Source organism: Trypanosoma cruzi, genomic scaffold (assembly GCF_000209065.1).
Source record: "Trypanosoma cruzi strain CL Brener 1047053517089 genomic scaffold, whole genome shotgun sequence".
NCBI classification, from domain to species: domain Eukaryota; phylum Euglenozoa; class Kinetoplastea; order Trypanosomatida; family Trypanosomatidae; genus Trypanosoma; species Trypanosoma cruzi.
Window position 1 is genome coordinate 259950 of NW_001849567.1, and position 21876 is coordinate 281825.

The 21876-nt window shown below is 47.1% G+C and overlaps 8 protein-coding genes across 8 annotated transcripts, besides 60 other annotated features; 7 read left to right on the forward strand and 1 right to left on the reverse strand.

Annotated features, from left to right (window-relative positions):
* Tc00.1047053511317.10 (hypothetical protein, conserved) lies at positions 1-243 on the reverse strand (the record flags this gene model as incomplete). Its single annotated transcript, XM_805387.1, has 1 exon — positions 1-243. A coding segment is annotated over one exon (243 nt), but the record flags the coding sequence as incomplete, so codon positions are not given.
* Positions 1-2325: a sequence feature (heterozygous, Esmeraldo-like haplotype).
* Positions 2154-2493: a mobile genetic element.
* Positions 2326-2797: a sequence feature (areas merged during assembly that could not be assigned to a particular haplotype. This can correspond to areas where the two haplotypes were merged or to regions with more than two copies in the genome that were merged during assembly.).
* Positions 2492-3000: a mobile genetic element.
* Positions 2687-2739: a microsatellite.
* Positions 2798-3194: a sequence feature (areas merged during assembly that could not be assigned to a particular haplotype. This can correspond to areas where the two haplotypes were merged or to regions with more than two copies in the genome that were merged during assembly.).
* Positions 3051-3081: a sequence feature (AT_rich).
* Positions 3195-3294: a sequence feature (areas merged during assembly that could not be assigned to a particular haplotype. This can correspond to areas where the two haplotypes were merged or to regions with more than two copies in the genome that were merged during assembly.).
* Positions 3295-3927: a sequence feature (areas merged during assembly that could not be assigned to a particular haplotype. This can correspond to areas where the two haplotypes were merged or to regions with more than two copies in the genome that were merged during assembly.).
* Positions 3835-3891: a microsatellite.
* Positions 3928-4515: a sequence feature (areas merged during assembly that could not be assigned to a particular haplotype. This can correspond to areas where the two haplotypes were merged or to regions with more than two copies in the genome that were merged during assembly.).
* Positions 4302-4428: a sequence feature (T-rich).
* Positions 4516-10519: a sequence feature (areas merged during assembly that could not be assigned to a particular haplotype. This can correspond to areas where the two haplotypes were merged or to regions with more than two copies in the genome that were merged during assembly.).
* Tc00.1047053511317.20 (hypothetical protein, conserved) lies at positions 4708-6291 on the forward strand (the record flags this gene model as incomplete). Its single annotated transcript, XM_805380.1, has 1 exon — positions 4708-6291. The coding sequence occupies one exon, from the start codon at positions 4708-4710 to the stop codon at positions 6289-6291; it is 1584 nt and encodes a 527-aa protein (XP_810473.1).
* Positions 6304-6332: a microsatellite.
* On the forward strand, positions 7181-9700 carry Tc00.1047053511317.30 (regulator of nonsense transcripts 1, putative; the record flags this gene model as incomplete). Its single annotated transcript, XM_805381.1, has 1 exon — positions 7181-9700. One exon carries the CDS (start codon positions 7181-7183, stop codon positions 9698-9700), a length of 2520 nt encoding a protein of 839 aa, XP_810474.1.
* Positions 10520-10632: a sequence feature (areas merged during assembly that could not be assigned to a particular haplotype. This can correspond to areas where the two haplotypes were merged or to regions with more than two copies in the genome that were merged during assembly.).
* Tc00.1047053511317.40 (hypothetical protein, conserved) lies at positions 10562-12043 on the forward strand (the record flags this gene model as incomplete). Its single annotated transcript, XM_805382.1, has 1 exon — positions 10562-12043. The coding sequence occupies one exon, from the start codon at positions 10562-10564 to the stop codon at positions 12041-12043; it is 1482 nt and encodes a 493-aa protein (XP_810475.1).
* Positions 10633-12928: a sequence feature (areas merged during assembly that could not be assigned to a particular haplotype. This can correspond to areas where the two haplotypes were merged or to regions with more than two copies in the genome that were merged during assembly.).
* Positions 12334-12356: a microsatellite.
* Positions 12435-12478: a microsatellite.
* Positions 12693-12776: a sequence feature (A-rich).
* Positions 12852-12905: a sequence feature (A-rich).
* Positions 12929-13984: a sequence feature (areas merged during assembly that could not be assigned to a particular haplotype. This can correspond to areas where the two haplotypes were merged or to regions with more than two copies in the genome that were merged during assembly.).
* Positions 13025-13051: a microsatellite.
* Positions 13926-13963: a sequence feature (GA-rich).
* Positions 13985-15921: a sequence feature (haploid, Esmeraldo-like haplotype).
* Positions 14145-14174: a microsatellite.
* Tc00.1047053511317.50 (hypothetical protein, conserved) lies at positions 14198-15247 on the forward strand (the record flags this gene model as incomplete). The annotated part of the gene is made up of 1 exon (XM_805383.1): positions 14198-15247. One exon carries the CDS (start codon positions 14198-14200, stop codon positions 15245-15247), a length of 1050 nt encoding a protein of 349 aa, XP_810476.1.
* Positions 15287-15315: a microsatellite.
* Positions 15352-15374: a microsatellite.
* Positions 15396-15440: a sequence feature (T-rich).
* Positions 15441-15467: a microsatellite.
* Positions 15468-15488: a sequence feature (T-rich).
* Positions 15497-15516: a microsatellite.
* Positions 15525-15556: a sequence feature (A-rich).
* Positions 15557-15583: a microsatellite.
* Positions 15584-15635: a sequence feature (A-rich).
* Positions 15851-16025: a sequence feature (T-rich).
* Positions 15922-15990: a sequence feature (haploid, non-Esmeraldo-like haplotype).
* Positions 15991-18803: a sequence feature (areas merged during assembly that could not be assigned to a particular haplotype. This can correspond to areas where the two haplotypes were merged or to regions with more than two copies in the genome that were merged during assembly.).
* Positions 16095-16127: a microsatellite.
* Positions 16151-16190: a microsatellite.
* Positions 16373-16409: a sequence feature (AT_rich).
* Positions 16489-16513: a microsatellite.
* Positions 16689-16716: a microsatellite.
* Positions 17036-17081: a microsatellite.
* Positions 17163-17242: a sequence feature (T-rich).
* Positions 17288-17313: a microsatellite.
* Positions 17457-17514: a microsatellite.
* Positions 17665-17690: a microsatellite.
* Positions 17721-17799: a sequence feature (A-rich).
* Positions 17817-17894: a sequence feature (T-rich).
* Positions 17933-17953: a microsatellite.
* Positions 18023-18047: a microsatellite.
* Positions 18140-18185: a microsatellite.
* Tc00.1047053511317.60 (hypothetical protein, conserved) lies at positions 18179-18754 on the forward strand (the record flags this gene model as incomplete). Its single annotated transcript, XM_805384.1, has 1 exon — positions 18179-18754. One exon carries the CDS (start codon positions 18179-18181, stop codon positions 18752-18754), a length of 576 nt encoding a protein of 191 aa, XP_810477.1.
* Positions 18303-18336: a microsatellite.
* Positions 18804-18829: a sequence feature (areas merged during assembly that could not be assigned to a particular haplotype. This can correspond to areas where the two haplotypes were merged or to regions with more than two copies in the genome that were merged during assembly.).
* Positions 18830-21876: a sequence feature (areas merged during assembly that could not be assigned to a particular haplotype. This can correspond to areas where the two haplotypes were merged or to regions with more than two copies in the genome that were merged during assembly.).
* Positions 19252-19320: a sequence feature (T-rich).
* Positions 19342-20772, forward strand: Tc00.1047053511317.70 (hypothetical protein, conserved; the record flags this gene model as incomplete). The annotated part of the gene is made up of 1 exon (XM_805385.1): positions 19342-20772. The coding sequence occupies one exon, from the start codon at positions 19342-19344 to the stop codon at positions 20770-20772; it is 1431 nt and encodes a 476-aa protein (XP_810478.1).
* Positions 20926-20963: a sequence feature (A-rich).
* Positions 21049-21082: a microsatellite.
* Positions 21148-21200: a microsatellite.
* Positions 21270-21312: a microsatellite.
* Positions 21365-21876, forward strand: Tc00.1047053511317.79 (OSM3-like kinesin, putative; the record flags this gene model as incomplete). Its single annotated transcript, XM_805386.1, has 1 exon — positions 21365-21876. A coding segment is annotated over one exon (512 nt), but the record flags the coding sequence as incomplete, so codon positions are not given.

Genomic DNA, 21876 nt, shown 5'->3' on the forward strand with positions numbered 1-21876 from the left:
TTGTGCGGAGTCGGTTTGGGCCACAAAGAAAAAGGTGTTCCCGCCTTGAGAGAAGATCATCGTAGCTTCTTCCATAAGGACGTTCATTCCAGCTTCAAATCCAGCAACAAATGCTTCCTCAATCTCTTCTAAAAGGCCTTCTCCCGCAATCATTGTTGAAACCAGAGGTCCAGTAAGCGTGCCATGCCCATACTCCAGTGTGCCGGACATTACGTTGACGATTACAACGCGAACCTGCAGCATTTCTCCGGCAGCTTCCAACTTTATCGTGGAAATATTTCATTCTTCCTCTGGAGCATCGCTTCCTTTGGCCTGGCCCAGCCCGTAGGCGCCAAGACTGTCTTTCTCATCGGGTGCCAGGTTGAGCCGGTTGCTTTTCTTTTTCTTTGTGGGAATTGTTGGCTTAGATTCTACGGGGCAGATTATATGGCAATGGAGTTATCGCCAAGTTGCGTGAAAACGCATGCGTGTGGCTTTTCAAAGGCTTTAAGGTGGGATTTGATAACGGTGTCAGCCTCAAATACAAAATAAGAGACAACTCAATCGCTCTGGTTGTTGAGCAAACCTCCTTTTTTAAGGGCAACGGTATCCAATGATGCATGAAGTGTGTGGTTAGAAATGTGAGAGAACGGTATTTTACGTCTTTTAGACTCATTTGCCGCTAATGACCCACATCTTTTTTTTTGGCGTCAAGTTTATCAAATATCATTGTTATTATTGTTTTTCTGATTTCATGGGGCGTAGTCAACATCAGTAATTAAAGAGAACGCGTCGTTAGTAGACGTCAAACGTTTCATTAAGTCCGTGACGGCACCCAGAATAACACAGATCATAAAAACAAAAAAACATTATCTTCGCTGCAGCAGCAAGCACCGTCTGATGGCAGCATTGTGCGCCTGTTCTTTCAGTAGAAATCTGAAGCCCGGTCCAATGAAAATTGCAGCTACGTTTGCCGCAGCTTTGCATCTTCAACAAAAATCCATGCGAATCGTTTCTTTCCGGGGCATTCCGAGAAGATAAAAATGCCAAACAAAACACCTGGACGAAGTGCTGTCGCCGCAACAACGGGTCTTAACTCATTTCCCTCCGACTTCCATCGGTGTCTCTGCACAACAGCCACGCAGAAAAAAAAGAGCGTCCGTTCCCATTGAGTGGGTGTGCAGAGGAGCCCATCTCCCTCGTTGGAAGGGCTGCGGCAAAACATCATAGGAAACCATCCCAGAGAGTCGCGTGCTGTAAAACAACTGCACTGAAAGAGAAGAAAAGAGGAAAAGTAAAAAGGCAATAATCCACAGGCCAGAAAATGATCAAATAATAAAACCAGCAAAAAAACAAAGCCAAAAATTTGTTCAAGGGGTATTTGTGCGTGGGAGAGAGCATCCTGGGAAGCATCCACGGGCCCTCGCTGCTGAGCAAATCTTTTCGGTTCCTCTTCAGGTGAAGCTATGCCTGGGAAAAGAGCCTTTCCGCCCCAAAGTGGAGGCTGAAGCAATATCACCAAAAAGAAAGACTTCTTTACGTCTCGACCACTTGCTGCGTAATTCAGAAAAGCAGCTCAAAAAGTTTTAAAAGCTCAAAAGAAAAAGATGCGTCTCTTTCCACTGTGGGAGTTGACTGGCTCGTGCAATGTCGGGGCTAAAACCGTGCTGTATCGTGCGGTCTCAAGCAAGGCTATTTTCTCCGCAATGACGAGGCACACAAATAAGCGACCGGTATTTAGAGAGACGCTGTGCAAAGAGAGAGTCATGCTCTGCATGCAGGGACCACAAAATCGGGGAATCCCACTTTCCTTGTGAAACCCACCACTGCGCGCGTCGGGAAATTCAACACAAAGAAGCGGGGCGTGGCCAATCGTGCAATGCTCCCTGGGAAGCCGCTCCATAGGGCAGGAAGGCCTGTTCCCCCGCCTGTCAACCGACAGAGGCAAAGAAAACGCGTCCTTTTTCGGTACACCGATGCGGACTGAGGCCCTCCAGAACGCGCATCCACGCCGTTCTCCCGCTCTTCCAATTACAGCTCTGCGCCATCTGTTTGGCGGCGGAACAGGGAATCCATTGATTATTCATTGAGAAAATGCATGTCGTGTCGGGGGCGTAAAATAGTGGTGGTGCCAGAGTGGACGACGCGGTGGTTTTCTCAATTCGAGTATTCGCCCGGGCTGCTGGCCTGATCCTAAAATTAACTAAAGAAGACAAACAAGATAGGGAGAGGAGGTAAACGGAGATGAAGTCAATTCGCCTCACTGTTTTCTCCAGGCATATATTTATATATTCGGACGGCCACCCTCGTGGCACTCCGCACTCTGTTGGGATTAGAAAAATCATTCCCTACGAAGTGGCAGGCTTTGGGGTCCTCCAACCAAATGGACACCGCCGCGAGGATAAGAATTGAAAAAGGTGGGTCGGATGGTAAAACCAAAATAAATAATTTCATCCCACCGTTGTTGGTTCCCCGGTTCCTTAAGTCGTACTCTTCGGAAAATTCATGAGAAAATAATCTTCTGGGCCACTGGCCGCATCCTCAAGTTATCTATAATAGAAAACAAACCAGATAGGAATAAGAAGGGGATGAATGGAACAAGAGTGGATTCACCATATCCTCCAAGTGTAAAAGCTAGGAAGTGTATATTTATATATCATCCGTTAGCCACTGTCGCGGCCCGCTCACTCTATTCGGATGGGATGTATATATATGTATATATTTATTTAGTTATTTATTTATTTATTTATTTATTTATTTCTTACGAAGTGGCAGACTTTGGGGTTCTTCCAACCAAAGGGACGCCGCCGCATGGTGGGAATCAAAGGAGGGTGGGTGGGAAGGCAAAATAAAAATAAGAGTTATCCAGCCGCCATCGCCTCCCTGCTCCCCTGAAGTCGTGTTCTTCCAAGAATTCATACGATAGAAAAGTGTCGTAAGGAGGAGCACTCCTTTTATCAGGATACATACACATTAATTAGGGCAGCCAGCCCTCCCACGATCATTGCTTCAAATGCTCCTAATGCTGAAGTAAAATCAAATAATCCTTGTACATATAGAAGACATATCTCAATATATATATATAATAAGAAAATAATATTAGTAATAAGCGTCATCTAAATCACTCTAATCACAGCACGCATTGGAGTGGGGAAAGTTCAGGGAATAGTGAGAATACAAAAATCATATTCATAAAATATAAGAAGCAGAGGCGATGCATCCCCTCCCACGCCCACAGAGCACAAACCCACTATATACATTAATAAGCTCTGAAAGCACTCACCTCACCGCCCCGCAAAACTCACTACTAAAGAAACGCGAAACCTCACAGAGACACAAAAAAAACCGCAAAAGAGGACAAAAAAAGCCACAAGCAAGGCCGCACCACGAGAAACGCACGGCTTCCCGACATCGAACCACAACGAGTGGTCTGCTGGTTTCTGTGCCTTGTTGCGGCTCACGCCGGACGAGCTGCGGCAGCGGGGTGTTTGGCTTTTGGCTAGGGGCACGGCATCGGTGTTGGAGGCGCTTGTGCTGCCGCCAGCCCCTTTGCAACGGCCCTCCGCGGGGGGGGAATGGCGTCCGCCGCCGCACGCAGACGAGCGCCCCGTAGCAAAAACCGTCGCCACATCAGCAGCATTGGCGCCGAGCGCCTGGGACTTTGCTGCCGAAGATCTTGCCGTAACGGAAGACACGGCCGGCAGTCCACAATTTACGGAAGGAGAGCAAGAGCCAAAAAAATGACGAGAATAACGAGAGGATTGGCGAGAGAAGTGTTGGGTTTTGTTGCTTTGGGAATTGGGTGGCGCAGCGTAATCTTGGCTTTGGCGTTATGACTGGGGCCCTTTACTTGTGTTTTTTGTTATTTTTTTTTTATTCCTGTTTTGTTTTTTTTTTTTTGTTTTTTTTTTTGAAACTGCATTGCTTTGCTGTATACCTTTATTTTCTAATCACAGTTTTTCATTGGATTCCATTTTTGTTGTTGTTGTTGTTTTTGTTCTTCTCTTGGGCAAAGTTTATCATCATAATGACTCTCTCAACCAGATGTAAGATGTTATGGGGCTCTACCGTCTCGTACTTTGAGAAAATCTTGGACAAGCCGAAGGATTTAATATTGGCCTATGAAAATATCCCTTCAACGGGCAAAAAGTACGGTGCAAAGGCTCCAATAAGTAATGGGACGTCGATTTATGAGAACGCTTGGCAGGGAAATAACAAAAATTATGATAATTTCCCCGGCTCCGGCGGTGTGTACCCTCAAGGGTATCTGCCACAAATACAGGGACAATATACACCCCCATATTGAGGATGTATACCTCTGATTTTGTTTTTATCATTATTTATTTATTTTTTTTTTTTATTATTGCTTTTTACCCATTTTGATCAATCTGTTTGGGGCTTTTATTTATTATTTTATTTCATGTGCATATTTTTTATAATTTTTTTTTTGCTTACTTTTTCTAAAATAAAAATGCTGTGAAGTTGTGTTGTGCCCGTTCAGCTGCGTATTTTGAGTTGTTTCTGCGTTCCTTTTCATTTTTTTTTTTTTTTTATGAACGCAAAAACCTTTGAATTTTCCCAATTTGTGACTTTTTCCCCTTTAAGTATTATATATATATATAATACTCTTTTTTACTGTGTAATTCGCTGATTTGTTTTGATTTTTCTCTTCTTTTTTGTGGGTATGGGGCGTATTTCTCTTGGGTCGGAGCAGAATGCAAAAGGTAAATGTCGCTTAGGCGTTTTTTTAATGTTGGCGCCACTGGAAAAAGGTGTGTTTTCTGCGTCGAACGAACACTTGATACTTGCCTCCTGCAGCGGTGTTTTGAATCAAAAAAACATGGAGTTGATAACGACCTGAGCACCCAGAAGCTAAATGAGAGCCATGCTGAGCGGCCCACCCCAGATGATATAACAGCAAGCCCATCAACGGTTTTGCGAGGTCTACAGCGCGAAAAAAAGCTTGTGACGAACAAAGTATCTCGTGACGAAGTTTCATTTTCACCTACTTGCCATGCTGGCAAGACAGGTCGAATGGATGATGCCTATACATCCAGTGGTGACTCCAACGGCACAAATCATTTGGATGGTGGTGCTCGAGTATCCACAGCGGGTAACCGATTTCTTCAGAAGCTATCGGAGCTAGAAAATTCTGCAGTACTCACTCCTCCAAGAAGCAGTGGGTTCTTAAAACTGCAAAAACGTGGAAGTGAGGAAAAGGTTTTGAGCGAGCGAAGGCGCATGCTTGTCTTCAGAGATGTTGGAATGGACTTGGACAAGCCAATCCTTTCGCGCGATGTGTTTCTCGTTTTCAAATACTTTCGTTACGGTATTGAATTTGCTGTGGATAACGAACTGGAGCGCATGTTACGATACTTTAACGAGCATGCGCTGAACGAACTTAAAATCATACAAAGCAGCAAGCTTATGCGTGGTCCTTCTGTGCTCAGCCGGAAAAAAAGTGTCTCGGCTCATGGTGGTGGGCCGTTTCAGTTGTCGCCGGCTTTTCCATTCATGCAGGCGGCCAATATGTGTCAGTTCTGTAGCTACACAAGAGAAACTGAGCAAATGGTAGCTGATCTTATGAGGCCAACTTCACCCCGTGCTTTTTTTTGCCGGGCAAAAGAAGATGCCACCGCGAACTTTGCGCCAAAAGCGCGTTACTTTTCTGAACAAGACCTTGCACAGATGACTTCCTTTTCTTCTTCAACCTTCCGGCGACCTGCCGTTGTAATTTATACCCAATTAGGACAGAAACTCGGGGCACAAGCAGATTTGGAGTGGCGTCGTTTGGCGTATAAGACAATTTGTCCATATCTGCTAAAGTGCCTTCCGACGGCCGATGCCAAGGGCGAGGGTCACGTCCATTCGACATGCGAGCAAAACACAGGAGGGCTCCGTTATCGTTCCAAAGAAGATTCAGTCACTTTGAGAAGGCACAGCATGCCATTTGATGTTGTTTCACTGCGTAGCATGGACGTTTACAAATATCGTTGGGTACACCGGCTGTATGTACGCCGTTTTGCCCAATCACTTGTTCCTCCTCCTTTTTCTTTGGAACACGCGGCAACTGATGCCCAAGTCAATGGGCTAATAACGGCATCAACCACATTTGTCGGTTGTAAGTTGCTTCAGCCTTTCTATTCTGTGTTGGGTCTGCGTAACTATCTGTCTCCACATGTAATGCTTATTGACCACGAAGGGAGGATTCGCTGGCTGACAGCAGGTTGCCCCGACGATTACGAGAGTGAGCACTTTCCGGCGTTACTAAAGCAACTTGAAGAGGAATATCATCACGCAAAGAGTCGCTGACTGTGTCCTATCTTTTTTATTTCTTTTTTTTTTTTTTTTTTGTTGTTGATTTTTGTTTGTTTGGGACATTATTTGACGTTGTTGCGCAAAACTTCGTGTATTATAGGGTTCAGAGGGAGCAGGAAGATAAATTTTATATATGCTTTTGCCTGGTGGGCCGTTTGGCAGGCGGTCATACGATATATTTACATAATGAGGTAATGAAACGGGGGCGATTACTTTTTTCCCACAGATGTATGCAGTTAATGACTTGTGTACACCTTTGAAAGAAGAGCCGGGTCGCCTCTCCTATTATTTTTTTTCTTTTATGCCTGCATCCTTTTTTTTGCTGCGAGCATTTGTTTGTCAGCAAATATTGTTTACATATGATGCATCCGTCGTGTGTGTCTTGAATGCCAGCTTTGCACTAAACCGGTGATTGATTTCCCTTTACCGTTCATTTTTTTCTGGAAAACTAGTTTGTGGTGGAGCTCGAGGTGAAATGGCTGGTGGCAATTGATGGCCGCGCATCGAAGTGCAAGAAGACTCAGTGGATTCCATTCGGCGGGTAAAACTGATATTTTAGAGGAAGCACGACCCATCTCCGAGTTGATGTTTTCGAAGGGGAAAATTGGAGAAGAGCGCTTCCCTGATGTGCGTGTAAGAGAAGTGAAAAAAATGGCATAGAAAGGGGTCATTAATGTGCACCGTTAGGAAAGAAGGGCGGTGCATCGCGCTGTGATTTTGTTTGTATTTGTGTATTTCTGCTCCTTTTTGGAAAGGGACTTTTGTATCCTTAGACCCTTCAGATAGCATTGTTCCTATTGTGTGGTTTGCATTAGTTCGAATTGTATGGCCAATATTGTGCACTATTCTCCCACCTTTTCTTTTTTTTTCGGCAGCAAGCCATATGAGTCAGTTAGTCGTTACTGAAGACCCATCCGTCGACAGCCGCTGCATTAAGACCAATGACGAGATTAATGACCCAAACGTGTCAGAGAATAACGGGCCTAAACTAGCTGAAGTGGGCTGCGCATACTGTGGTGAGGCCGACCCACATTCTCTTGTCATGTGTATCTCCTGCAAAAAGTGGTTTTGTAACGGTGGACATGGTACCAGCGGTTCACACATCGTATTGCACCTTGTGAAGAGCAAGCACCGTGCAGTACAGCTGCACGCGGAAAATCCTCTTGGTGACTCCGCACTGGAATGCTACATTTGTCGTTCGACCAACATCTTTTCGCTGGGGTTTATGCCATCCAAGGAGGAGTCAGTTGTCGTTCTGGTTTGTCGAGAGCCGTGCCTTCACTCCAAGGCACTGCGTGACCTAAACTGGGATGCCACCACATGGCTTCCTGTGATCGAGGAACGCCAGGTGCTTCCTTGGATTTGCAGGGTACCAAGCGCCCCTTGCAAAAAACTTACCTTGCACGACATCACAACGCTCGAATTGTTTTGGAACAGCGAGGGGCAGCAGGTTCTGGATAACGTGGAGAAAGCCCCAGCTGTCCCGCTTCGATTTGAGAATGCCGTTGAATATGTGACGGTGTTCTCAACGCTAATCGAAATGGACTCCATCGCTGCAAAAGAACGAAAAGAGTTGCTTTTTGAAGATATTTCTTGCAAACTACAAAAAGAATTTGGAGGGAAGCACCTTTTTCTGCTGAAACAGTTGCCACCTTCTGATGTGGGTCTCCGTTGCGGTGATCATGCTTCTATATGGGTCAAGGGGAGTTCGCGGTTGTTGAACGGCGTTGTCGTCGAAATTGGGAAGTCGCAGCTTGGCGAAGAGGAAGTTATTTTTGAGGTGAAGACTTATGAAATAGAACGAGCGAGAAGGGCGTTGAATGAGATTCTTGCCGCATCCACAGTGAGCTTCCGCCTCGAGTATGACTCCACCAGCGACCAGCGGAAGTGCCATGCTTTGAATCTGATGATGACGGATTGGTCCTCGCTTTCTGCATACCTTTACTTTACGATTCTTGGCCGGGCAGAGGAGGCGGCGAAGCGCTTTTCTGAGGTGGATATTAATCTCCCGAGGGGGCGACTATCAAACCTGAACTCCTCTCAGGATACTGCTGTGCGAACAGCATTGAGAAACCCACTGACGCTCATTCAAGGTCCGCCCGGCACAGGCAAGACATCGACCAGCGTTGCTATTGTTCTTGAGGTAAATCTTCGGATTCGGTCCCAAATTCTTGTTTGCGCCCCAAGCAATGTTGCCGTTGACCAACTGGCCGAGAGGATATCGGCAGCCGGCTTGAAAACGGTACGCCTGCATGCTCACTACCGTGAATTGGTGCCTAGCTCTGTCAAACACCTCGGCTTGGACAGTCAGGTGGAGGAGTTTATTGCTTCGAGCAGTGGCAACAGGCGATTGAGGCAGCTTCTTGAACTGAAGTTGGCGGGTGAAGTGTTGGATGAGCAGGAGCAAAAAATATATAATGATTCTGTAAGGGATATTGAAGAAGCGCTCCTTGGTGGTGCGGATGTGATCTGCTGCACCTGCATTGGAGCCGCGGATAGGCGGCTGGGGAAAATGCGCTTCCAGTACGTTCTGATCGACGAAGCAACACAAGGGACCGAGCCGGAAACACTTGTACCTCTGGTGCGTGGCGCGAAGCAAGTATTTTTGGTGGGTGATCATTGCCAGCTACGCCCTCTTGTTTTTTCACTTCCTGCGGAAAGGGCCGGACTTCGTCGTAGTTTGTTTGAACGACTGCTGATGACAGGCCACCGAGCAGTGAGACTTGATGTGCAGTACCGCATGCACCCGGCTTTGTCCCTGTTCCCATCCGACCAATTCTACGAGGGCACCCTGCAAAATGGTCTAACAGAAGAACAGCGCGATGCATCGCGGGTGTTTCCGTGGCCAGATCCCACGAGACCAATTTTTTTTTACAACACGACGGGGTCTGAGGAGCTAAGTGCGAACGGCAGCTCCTACCTGAATCGAGCCGAGGCTGCGCTAACTGAACGCATTATCACAAAACTCATACGGGATGGCAAAGTGAAGCCGGATGATATCGGAGTCATTACTCCGTACGGAGGTCAGTGCCGGTACGTGATGAATTATCTTGTGCGTTGCGGTCCTCTGCCGAGGACGGCTTATGAACGCGTTGAGGTTTCGTCTGTCGATGCTTTTCAGGGCCGAGAAAAGGAGTTCATTATTCTCTCATGCGTCCGTAGCAACCATCGCCAAGGGATAGGTTTTGTGGTTGACTGGAGGCGGCTCAACGTTTCCATAACTCGTGCAAAGCGGGGACTTATCATTATGGGAAACGTACAACTTCTCTCAAGGTATCCGGCGTGGCACGCTCTTCTTGCCCACCTGATGGAGCTGTCGCTTGTTGTGGACGGCCCGATCGAGAAGCTTGTTCCGTCAAAGGTGGTGTTACAGAAGCCAAGAAATGTAAGTGAGGAGCAATAAGTCGGGGGAAACATCTTTATGGGAACCCGCATGAAGACTTTCTTTTCTATGTTTCCTTTTTTTGGCTTCATTATTAAACGATTGCATCTTTTTTTCTTTTGCTTTTTAAACGTACAATGTGGACGACCCTGCACTGTTTTTTTTTTTTGTGTGTGTGTGTGTGAAATGGCGGTGAGAGATTCTTTTTAAGGACGCTTTCTTCACAAATTGTGGTGCTGCAACAGCGACGATAATCAAAAAAACTGCGGCCGATTGCCTCTTCCATCATTTGAGAAGTCATTACCAGAATGGGTAATGCTGTCGGGGAGCTTTTTGCCTCAGGTAGAAGACGCGGGTGCAGTGGACGGTTTTCCCCCTTCCCCTCTTATAAAACATTGCCTTATGGCATTTGAATCATGCACCTCCTAGAAAGGATATTATAGTGTCATTTGTTGTTTATTTGAAGCTTGAGACAAAATGTGGCTCGGGCACTCACAGACTGAGCATTTACGGTTTCAAACAGATTATGAGACGTGATTTATAGAAATGGGGCCGTGGATTGCCGGGAGCCATCAAAACAAATGAGCCGCTTTGAGTTGTCACACAGTTTTTACTGAGGTGAGCGAAATGCCTTGTGCTCGCGTACATATAGGATAGTTGTGTGTTTGGTGCGTGCACTAATTTAGGTAATAATAAACGAAAGATGTTTTATGTTGTTTCCATGTGCTTTGTTGTTGTTGTTTTTGCAGTTTTTCTGCTTTTGCTGCCGTGGGTACCGATGTGCGGCGTTGTCTGTCCACATTACTCTTCTTTTTTTCTTTTTTTTTTGTATTTTACTACCGTCTCTCCGGTGGTAAGGGTTGTAGGTTTGTTGTCTACAAGATGAGTCTCGTGCACCATTTTTTTCACGTTAAGGGGGGTGTAACGACGAATACGGTGAAAAATAATACCGGCAGCAGCGACTCTGGTACGGCCGCGGAGACCATTCACGTTGCCGTGCAGGGGTGCTGCCATGGAGAGCTGGACCGCATTTATGCCGCTTGCGCAGCGCATGAAAAGGCTACAGGGCGCCGAATCGAATTTCTTTTGTGTTGTGGAGACTTTCAAGCGGTCCGCGATGAGGTGGATCTGCGCAGCATGGCAGTGCCACAAAAGTACTGTGTGCTGGGCGACTTTTTGGCGTACCACCGGCGCGAGAAGCATGCGCCGTATCTCACACTTTTTGTGGGTGGCAACCACGAGGGTTCTGACTGGCTGGCGACAGAGTGCTACGGTGGATTTCTCGCGCCGAACATCTACTATATAGGACACTCCGGTGCTGTGATTGTGGATGATTGTGTTACTGTCGCTGGATTGAGCGGCATCTTCAAGGGACACGACTACGCGCGGCCGTATCCGGGCCGTCCATTCCATGCGTCGGAGGCGGCGAAGCGCTCCGCCTATCACGTAAGGCGCATTGAAGTGGAGAAGCTCAGGGCGTTCTCGCAGGCGTTGGAACGCATGCGGCAGCCAGCGAGTTCTTCGGTGACTGCATCCATGGCAGGGCCTGGCGCGTCACCCTCGCGATGCGCTGGGGAATTTCCACACATTGATCTGTTTCTCTCCCATGACTGGCCAGCGGGGATCACAAAGTACGGGGATGAGACGCAGCTGCTGCGCTACAAGCCTTTCTTTGAAGAAGACATTCGGCACGGTGTGCTGGGAAACCCGCATACGATGACGTTGCTTCGCGCTGTCAAGCCTCGGTACTGGCTGGCGGCACACCTCCACTGTCAGTTTGAGGCCACCATTCCGCACCATGACGTGGAAAATGATGCCGCTGCCGCCGGCGTTCCGCGGGCAACGAAGTTTCTCGCACTGGACAAGTGCTCCAAGGGGAAGGGTTTTATTGACTTCATTGACGTCCGCGTCAGCCGTGGTGCACACTTCACCACGGAGAAAAACAGGGAACGAACTGCGAGGGAGCAGGAACGTGTGGTGCACCATCCCCTGTGGCTAGAGGTGCTGCGAGAAACGCACGGCTTCCTGACATCGAACAGCAACGAGTGGTCTGCTGGTTCCTGTGCCTTGTTGCGGCTCACGCCGGACGAGCTGCGGCAGCGGGGTGTTTGGCTTTTGGCTAGGAGCACGGCATCGGTGTTGGAGGCGCTTGTGCTGCCGCCAGCCCCTTTGCAACGGCCCTCCGCGGGGGGGGAATGGCGCCCGCCGCCGCACGCACACGAGCGCCCTGTAGCAAGAACCGTCGCCACATCAGCAGCATTGGCGCCGAGCGCCTGGGACTTTGCTGCCGAAGATCTTGTCGTAACGGAAGACACGGCCGGCAGTCCACAATTTACGGAAGGAGAGCAAGAGCTAAAAAAATGACGAGAATAACGAGAGGATTGGCGAGAGAACTGTTGGTGGCGTTTGGCAGCTTTGATGGCTGCAGCTGTCAGGTTATCTGTTGACGCCAGTAGTGAAGATAAGGAATAAACCCCTTTTTGTTTGTGTGTGTCTGTGTATAAGTGTTTGGTTTTGTCGAGACTGGTAGGATGTGTAATGAAGCAAAGGGCATACATTATTTTGTGCGATTTCTTTTTGCTTTGTTGCTTGTTGCCTATTTTTGCCTGATTGGTATCTTTTATCTCTGGCGTCTCTTTTTACGATCCTGCAGCATATATATATATATATATATATAAGTGTATCTGGTACTGGAATGTGGAGTGGGCGAGAATACCAAAAGGAAGAATGGCTTCATTGGCTGTGTCTCTCCTCGTTTTTTTTTTTTTTTTTTTTTTTTTTGCTTTTTTTTTTTTTTTTGCCTCCTGTGTGTGTCTGTGTTTGTCTGCTATGGTTATTTGCCTCTGTTGTAACACATCTCCTTCTCAATCCGTTGTTGTTTTTGTTTTCTTTGTTTTTCCTCTGCACCCTGCCACATTTTAGGTAACGCCACTCTTGCAGATAAATTCTACACGTCTAATATTTCTTTGTGTACATTCTGCCACCACCACCATTCCTCCTCCTCCTCGCCGGGAAAAAAAAAAAAGGGAGAAAGGAAAAAAAGGGAAGGAAAACAAACAAACAAACAAACAAGCGGAAAAAAAAAAAAAAGGAAAAATTTATTGGGCAGAAAAGAACGAGAAGAAAGCGGAAGGAGAAAAAGAAATAAAAAAGTAAAGGGAATTCAAAGCGGAGAAACAAAAAAAGAAGAGAAGAAAATTTGAAAAGAAAAGGAAAAAAAATAAAAACATTTTTAAGCAACTCACTCACACATACACAGACAAAAAAAAAAAAAAACAGCGGAATTCCAAAGGCACACTTGTATTTTTAAACACCGACGACGAAGAATAGAAGTTAAACAAGAATATATACACATATATACATACATACATATTATATTAGGAGCGAGTGCGTCTGTCTGCCTCTGTGTGTGTGTGTGTGTATTGTTAGAGCCGACTGGGAGTAGGGGCGCGAAGTTTATTTTTGCAGCAGGCCCGCGAATACACAACAGGAGGTCCGTCAGTTTTAGGCGGTTATTTGCAGTCCGTGGCAGCAATCCGACACACACACACACACACAAACAGCCCCTTCCAGGCGGTGCCCAACTGAGTTGCGAGAAGGGGGGGAGAACCGGACCACTTTGAAGGGGGAAAAAATAAGAAAGAAAGGAGAACAGAAGGGAGGAAAAGTGGTGGGAAAAGTGCGGACGCATTACTGCCACATTGCCCATTTCTCAACCTTTTTTTCTTTCCTTTTTTTCCTCCTTCACTTGTCGTCGTCGTTTTGCCTTTTAGCGACCTCTTTCTCTTTTTTTTTTTAACTGCAATGCACGTGGCAGCCATGGTGTACAGAGAGTTTCAGCCCCGCTGGCGTGGGAACAACAGTACATCCGCAGGCAAATTTGACCGCGCCGTCGTTGAGCAAACGCGTGGGTGGAGGAGATCTTTCGCCCGCGGCCGCAGCATCCAAAGAGTGAACCGCATTGGCCCACCGCCGTGTTGTGAGCACGAATTGGACCCCCGTTCATTGTGCCCAGCCCCTGCAGGTACATATACGCACACGGAACGAGAGAAAAAGAGACTGAGAGAGACAGCGGGTCGACACGGCGTAAGAATATTTTTCTTGTTGTTGTTGTTTTGCCTTTTTTGGGGGGGGCGGCCGTGTTTTGTGTTTGACTCATACTTATCCTCTCTTCAGTTCATTTCCACACCTTCGTTGCTGCGGCCGTACTGTTCTCAGTAAGTGTGTGTGGACGTAACTTCAGCCTGAGAAGGAGAGAAAAATAGAGAGAGAGAGAGGCAGAAAAGGCGTGTATATTTATATACACATTTAAGCAGGCGGCAACAAAAAAAAAAAGAGGAGGGAACAGTTGACGAGAGCAAGAAGGAAAGAAAAGCGCAAGGGAGTAAATCAACGCCTCCGTTATTTAAAGGAGGCTTGGAGGTGAAAAAAGGAGATAGAAGGGAGAAAAGAGGAGAAATTCGATTTATTATTATTATTATTATTATTATTATTAAATATAAAACGCGGGGAGAAAATATGGACGGGCAAATGAACCCGCAGCAGAGCAGTGGCACGCGGCATTCGCCGTCGTTGCAGCAGAGCACTGCAAAGGCGGCAGGTAATCTTTCCGAGGGACTAGACATGTTTGACATTCAGTTGCAAAACGACTGTGCCAACGTACCGGGCTCCTTCATGGGCGGTCTTGGCGGGAATGCGGCCACGGTGGGTCTTTCACCCTCACCACCCGTGACGCTTTCAGCGGCCATGTTCTCGTCGATCGCCACCGCGACGCACGGTCTCGCCTCCACGATGAGCAACTCGCAGACGGCACGTCGCATGGTGCAGGAAGTGGCGCAGGTAATCCTCCGCTTCATCTCCACCCCCGACGAGCCGCAGCCGGAAAACTTGACGGATGAATACGGGCGCCAGTTGATTCTGCAATTTGCTGACGAACTGCAGCGATCGGCAGCAGCCCTTACGACGGGGATGACAAGTGGTGGGGGCGATGGGCGACTGACCATCGACAAGGAGGTTGTGCTGTCCCTCAAAAACGGTAGGGAGGGTTTGCCGCCGCCGGGGGCGGATGTGGCGCGTCCACACCACCCGTACACCGGTTACTTCAGCACAATGAACAGCTCTAGCCCGCGGCTGACGACACAACCGCTGTGGCGCGGCACCCCGCCAAACTTTTCGAACGGTCTCCACAGCAGCAACAGCGCCAGCGGCAACACAAACGCCACCACCACCGCCACCATCATTAACAACAACGGCAATGCACGTGGCAGCCATGGTGCTACAGAGAGTTTCAGCCCCGCTGGCGTGGGAACAACAGTACATCCGCAGGCAAATTTGACCACGCCGTCGTTGAGCAAACGCGTGGGTGGAGGAGACGTCTTTCGCCCGCGGCCGCAGCACCCAAAGAGTGGAAGCCGCACGCTCATGGCCCACCGCCGTGTTGTGACAAGCACGAAGAAGGTGCTCCGTTCGGCTAGCTCCGCCTTCTCTGAGTGCTCCGCGGGTGAGACGGGTGAGGTGAGCAGCTCCATGTCACGTACAACGGTTGGAACAAGCGCGTTGGCAAAGTAAACCCGCCACCACTACCACCACCAGAGGAGAACAGAAGGGAAAAAAAAAAGAAAAAGAAAAAAAAAAAAGAGAGCTATCTATGGAAGCCAACATAATACACCGCATTTTTTTTTTTTTTTTTTTTTTTGTGTGTGTGTGTCTGTATCCCGTTTTTGTTTTTTCTCCTTTTGTTTTTTTGTTTTTTTTCTGTATTTTTATTTATTTATTTATTTATTTATTTTGGCTTTTTTTGTGTGTTTGTGTGTGAAGAATAATAATAATAATAATAAAAGAATCCAAAAATGAAGAAAAAAAAAGAAAAAAAAAAGAATACAAACATACATATATACATACATATAATATATAAGAGGAAAAAAAGGAGAAAAACAAAAAAAAAAAAAAAAAAGAATTTTGGTGGGTGAGAGGTGCGGAAGAGGGGGAGAGAAGGAGGGGAAAAAACGGATGACACGGATAGCGAGAGAGCGAGAGAGAACAGAATGAGTCTTAGGTGAGACATGAGGACGTACTCTCCTGGCTGTACACACGCACCGACAGAGAAAAGGGAGAGGGGGAGAGGGTTACAACCAACTAGCAGCGATTGGTCACCATTTCCGATGTGGGCCCTTCTTTTTATTGCACTTTTCTTCTCTTCTTTTCTTTTTGTTGCTTTATGGGTCTTTTTTTTTTTTTTTTTTGTGTGTGTACCCTTTCTTCCTTTCTTTTATTTCTTTTTTATCCGCCTCATTCCACTGTACTTTTTTTTTTTTTTTATTTCCACCTGTTTTGCTTCGTCTTTTTTGCAGGCAAGTGCATGTTTCATATAAATATATATGTATCTGTTGTGTGTGTGTGGGTTCGTGCCTTCTTTTTATTATTATTGTTATTATTGTTATTATTATTAACCCGTTTTTCGGGATTATTCTTTATATACGTTTATATACGTTTATATATATATATATTTGTAGTATTTGTGTAACTTTAGCTTGGGAGAGAGATGCAATGGATGGATGGAACGGCAATGTACGTAAGTAACGGGGATGCGGTGCGGCAGGGGGGGAGGAGGGGAACTGAACGGTGTGGATTGATGTGAGATTACCGGAGCGTACATGGACAGAGGAGGAGGAGGAGAAGAAGAAAAAAAGAATCAAAAAAATTATAGTTATTAATAATAATATTAATAATTGGTAGTATTATTGAGCATCTACCTCTGTCTGTATGTATGTATGTATTTCTCTCTGTGTGTGGGGGAGGGGTATCAATGAACACACACACACACACACACACACAGAGAGAGAGAGACGCCAATGTCATGGATATTTTCTCTTTTTCTTCTTTTTTCTTTCTTTTTTGTTTTGTTTTGATGTTTTGCTCCTTGTGGTTCCACTGTTCACTGTGACCTCCGCCTTCACTGATCTCATCTTTATTTTAGTTACGGCCATTGTCCATGCGGAAATGGTGTTCTTATGTGTGCATGTATGTATGTATGTGTGGAGAGGGGCATTTGTTTTGTGTTTTGTGTTTTGCCGCCCCACCACTGCCACGGTTGTGTGATGTCATATTTACCCGCTTTTATTTTGGCACGATGTCTGTTCCCACCACCACCCCGCTTCCACATGTACCCGTATATCTTTTGTTGTTCTTTTTCCATACATATGCAATGCATGTATCAAACACACAAAGAGGGAGAGGGAGAGGGTGTGTGTGTGTGGCAGAAGAGGAAGAAGGGAAGAAGAAAGAAATAAAATGGGAAGATGGAGGATGGAGGGAGGTTTATAAAACTTCCTCCCCCAACTTCCTCCTCCAAAAACTTATATACGTGCGCATATATATATATATGTAAATATGTGCATGTATAGGCTGAACTGCCATGGCATTTGCGGAGGAGACGGAAGAAGAAAAAAAAAAAAATTGTGTTTGTAGACTTATTCTCTTAGGCTTTTGTTTGTTTGTTTTTATGTCTCTTTCTGCTTTTTCTTTTTTTTTTCTTGTTGTTTGTGTTTGTGTTTGTGTTTCTGTCATATTTTGCTTTATGTTGCTGTTTGTCTCACACCGCCGTTGTTGTTTTTTTTTTTTTTTTTTTTTTTTTTCTGCAATCTCCATCGTTATTGTTATTTTGATTGGGGGGAATACCGCCCTGTTGTACAGACATGCCTGCGCATACATGTATCCACACATACACACTTGTGTGTGTGTTTCCGTGTCCGTGTGTGTGGATTTGTTTTCAGCGATGTTTTTTCTTTTTTTTTTTTTTTTTTTTTTCTTATCTTTTCTTTTCTTTTTTGTTTTTTCGGTCCTCCTCTCAACGCCCTCCGCCTCTCATTGCGTTCGGGCCCTGACCGCACACACACACACACACGGCGCTGCCGCCACATGGAGAGCCATAAAGAGAGGGAGAAAGAGGGAGGATTGGGAAAAGGGCGGCCGGTAGTGTTGGATGCAAAAAAAAAAAAAAAAAAAAAAAAAAGAGCGGGGGGATGGAGAGGGACCAGAGACGAAAGAGAGAAGGAAACAAAATAAAAAAAAAAATTTAAAAAAAAGGGGGAAAAAAAAAGAAAGAAAGAAAAAAAAAAAAAGGAGATGTTGACTTAAATTCTTTTGTTTTCTTGTTTTTTGTTTTTTTTTTTGTATGTTTCTTTTTCCATTGTTTATTCTTCTGCTTTTTTTTTTTGTGTGTGTGTGTGAGAGAAGTGGTTTTGCGTGCCGCAGAAAAAAAAAAAAAAAAAAAAAGAGAGAGAGAGAGAGACAGGGCGAATGTGAGCGATGCCACGCAAGGGTAACCCCTCTTCTCCCGCTAGCACAAACAAACAGACAAACAGACAAAAGAAAAGAAAAAAGAAAAAACTCTCCCTGCGAGCTGGATTTTTATACTTTGTGCAAACAAAAAATCAAAAAAAAATGTTCCAGGACGGCGAGGAATAAATGAATGAATCAGAAATGAATGAGTATGAATGAATGAATGCACGTAGGGGGTGGATGGGGCCTGTCGCACCGGCGACGGGTCAGGATGCGCCCGTGCGGCTGAATGTGTTGTTGGGTATGCAAATGTACCGTCCGCCTCCCTTCACACCATTTATGCTTCTTTTCTTTTCTTTTCTTGCCTGTCCTTTTCTGTGTGTGTGTGTGTGTGTCTGCTGCCTCGCTTCCTCCATTCCTGCAGTAGAGGGGAGGAGGGGGAGGAAAATGTCGTCTATAGCGAAAAGGATGCTGGAGCGTCACGGCTGGAAGGAAGGCATGGGACTTGGCAAGAACGCGCAGGGCGTGTCAACGTACGTAAAGGTGGTGCGCCGCGACCCACACACCACCACAGGCCTCGGACACGCCGCGGATGCCACACAAGCGCCGCAGGCCTCAACGTTCTCCGTGGAACTGGACGCCGTGTACGCGGACATGTCAAGGACAGGGAAGAAGAAGGAAGAAGAGGCAGACAGGGGCGGCGGTGTCAATCGATGTCGAGGCGGAGGTGAAAAGCCCCAAAGAAGTGAAGAGGGAAAAGAGGGGACGGCAGCACAGCACAGGGAGCTGCAATAGCGGCAGAATTAGCGACGGTAATGATGATCGTTGTGATCGTGGTGGCTCTTCCAGTGACGACGGGAGCAGCAGCGATGACGAAATCCACGTGGACATTACACGACTAAAGGACGATGAACTTCTTCGTCGCTGCGGCGGGGTGCGGTTGGGCCGTACCGGTCGTCATCGCTTCTTTGACGGTAAACTTCGCCGCATTGAGAATTCCCAACGCGAAGAGCGACGGGATGGAATTTGATAGGCCGACGGAAACCCCTTTTCAACAATATGCGAAACGAGGGGAGGAAAAGAAGGAAAGGAAATAAAGGTGTATATGTGTGTGGCAAGGGTGGAGGAAGAAGAAGAGGAAAAAGTGATGGAAGAAATGAAAAAATGAATAAACGGAATAACACTGCAACCACACACGTGTCATGTGCGCTTAAATTACAAAGGGGGAAGGAATAAATTGCGAGTGGGGAGGAGGGGGTGATGAGTTCCTGTTTTGTGAATCATCTGCTGATTTGTTGCTTTTGTTTTTTTTTTTGTGTGTGTTGTTCATGTCACTTGTCTTTCTTTATTTCTTTATTTTTCTCTGGCTGTAGGTGGCAGTGATGTCTTCCTTCCAGCTTTTTTCGAGGACCTGTTGTTGTTTATTTTTTGCTGCACCAACGGTGAAAATGGCAATGCGTCGCGCTGTTCTCCTTTGCAGTCCTCTTTCGCCACCGTTCTCCTCCTCCTCCTCATCGTCGTCGTCATCATCGGCCGCTGCCTTCTTCAACGGTCGGTCGGCGACGGTGGAGGAACAGAAGCAGACGTCCGACGGAGGGAGGGATGTGGATTTGGCACTTCGGCTCCAGGATCAGTTAGCAAAGATCAGTGAAAAGGTCGCACATGACAATGACGTTATTCGGCAGCAGGCAACAGCCTTCGCTATGCTGCAGCGACAGCAGGTCGTGCTCGAAAGGCGTGTAGTTGCAGTGGAAGAAGAGACGGTGCAAATGCAGCAAAAAATTGCCGAGACGACGCGTGTGGCCTCCGATGTTGTCTTGCAGCATCGTAACGTGGAGGCTCTGGTGCGGCAGATGGAGAAACTCGTGCTTAGTCACGCATCCTCCCCGAAGAATACGAAGTCCTCTAGCGGCATTGCGTCCCAAGCAGAGGAGGCGAAGTCCAATGCCTTGGGTGTCAGCACGAACCCCAAACTAATGACAACCCCTTCATACACGTCACCTTCTTTTCCCTCTTCCGCCTCTTCCATGGGGAACTCCGCTGTTGCGGGGATGGGAGCACAGATCTCCGCCCTCAGCACCCGTCTGGAGGCGTTGCAGGCCCGCATCGAACAGCTCACCTTGGAAAATCTGGTCCTGAACAATGTTCAGTTGCACGCCCAGAAATTGCAGAAGGACCAACAACAACAGCAGAGCCTGGTGGAGGAGGCTGTGTCTCGGGTAGCAGCGGCAGCAGAAGAAGAATGTGGAGGAGGGAGTGGCACTGGCAGTGGTACAGTCCCGACAGGACACTCCACGAAGTCTCTTGCGACGCTGCTGCGTAACACTGGAGCGTTTCCCTTTAAGGACAGCACCGGGGCTACGCGCGTCAGCAGCCAAAAAGTCCTTGTTCGCGGGGTGCCTGTAAACTTTGGGGCCTCCGAAGTTCGTGATTTGTTTTCTTGCGTCGGAAGTGTCGTCTCGTGTGTGGTGCGGCGAATGCCTGTTGCACCGGTAGCGACGAAAGCGAGGCCGCATGTCTCCCGTTACCGCTCGCAGCAAAAGCAGCAGGAGGAGAAAGAAGCATGTGAAGGGGAGACGACGGATGGCCCCACGAGTGGCGGTTCCGCGGCCAATTTCACGACTTCTACCGCGGAAGAAAACGAGAGAGTTTTTGAAGTGACGTACCAGAAGGTGGAGGAGGCGGTGCGGGCGATTTTGCAGCTGGACGAGCACCAACTGCATGGGAAGCACATTCTATCGGTAGAGCCGGTCGTCTCGGCTGACATTGTCGCGGCAATGCAGCACTTGGAGCGGGAGTTGAATCGGCGGTGATGGGCCGCCTTATTTCTGCCTCTGAAAAAGAACATGTGAGTGCGCGTGGAGGCGGGAAGGGAGATTTATGGCCACGGAGACTCCCACCGTCGCTGCAGGGCCGCTCCTCCTGCGAATAGGACAATTTTAAATACCGTTTCTAACTAACAAACTAAACAAAAAAAGGAAAAAAAAAAAAAAACTAAGAAAAATTTGTTTCCGAGCTTCAATTACCAAAAGGCTTATGTTTTGTCATGCGTATTGTTGCGGAAGTTGGTCTGATGAGTCTCACCCACTCACACGTAAATACATACATACATAAATACACACACTCTCTCTCTTGCTCTGTGTTTTTATGGGTGGGAGAAGGGCGGTGAAGATTTTGGTATGGGACGCTTTTTTCCTCTTTTTTTATTCTCTTTTTTTCTTTTTTTTTTTTTTTTTTTTTTGCGCCGAATGAAGTTTAGTGCTAGTTCTGGTTAAGCGGGGATTCAGCGGCTGCTGGGTGGCATCAAGGAACACACATACAAGTATATATATATATATACATACATACATACAGCACTCTTGTTCATTTTCTCCGTCCGGTCACGGCGATACACGCCCAGGAAGCATGGGAAAGAAAACGAGCAAAGCTGCAGAAAACATCAAAGTTCTTGTCCGTTGTCGCCCGTTAAATGAGAAGGAGGAGTTACAGGGCTACAAGTCCTGCGTGGACGTGGACCTCACCGAGCACACGGTGACCGTGAAGAGTCTCGTGGGTGAGCCTGACCGGTGGACCTTTGATGCAGTCATCAACAACACGTTCAGTCAACGTGACATCTTCACGCAGTTTATTAGGCCCCTGGTGGACTCCGTTCTGGAGGGCTACAATGCCACCGTCTTCGCATATGGACAGTCCGGGTCTGGCAAAACGCACACCATGAGCGGAAAAATCGGAGATGCCGAGTTGCAGGGAATTACACCGCGTTGTTTTGCCCACGTCTTTGAGCGCATTGCCGAAATTAAGGAGGCATCTCCCAACAAACAGTTCTCCATGTATGTCTCCTTCGTTGAACTCTACAACGGTAAGGTGCAGGACTTGCTGGCGCGGCAACAGGTCCCGCTCGCGCTGAAGGAAAATAA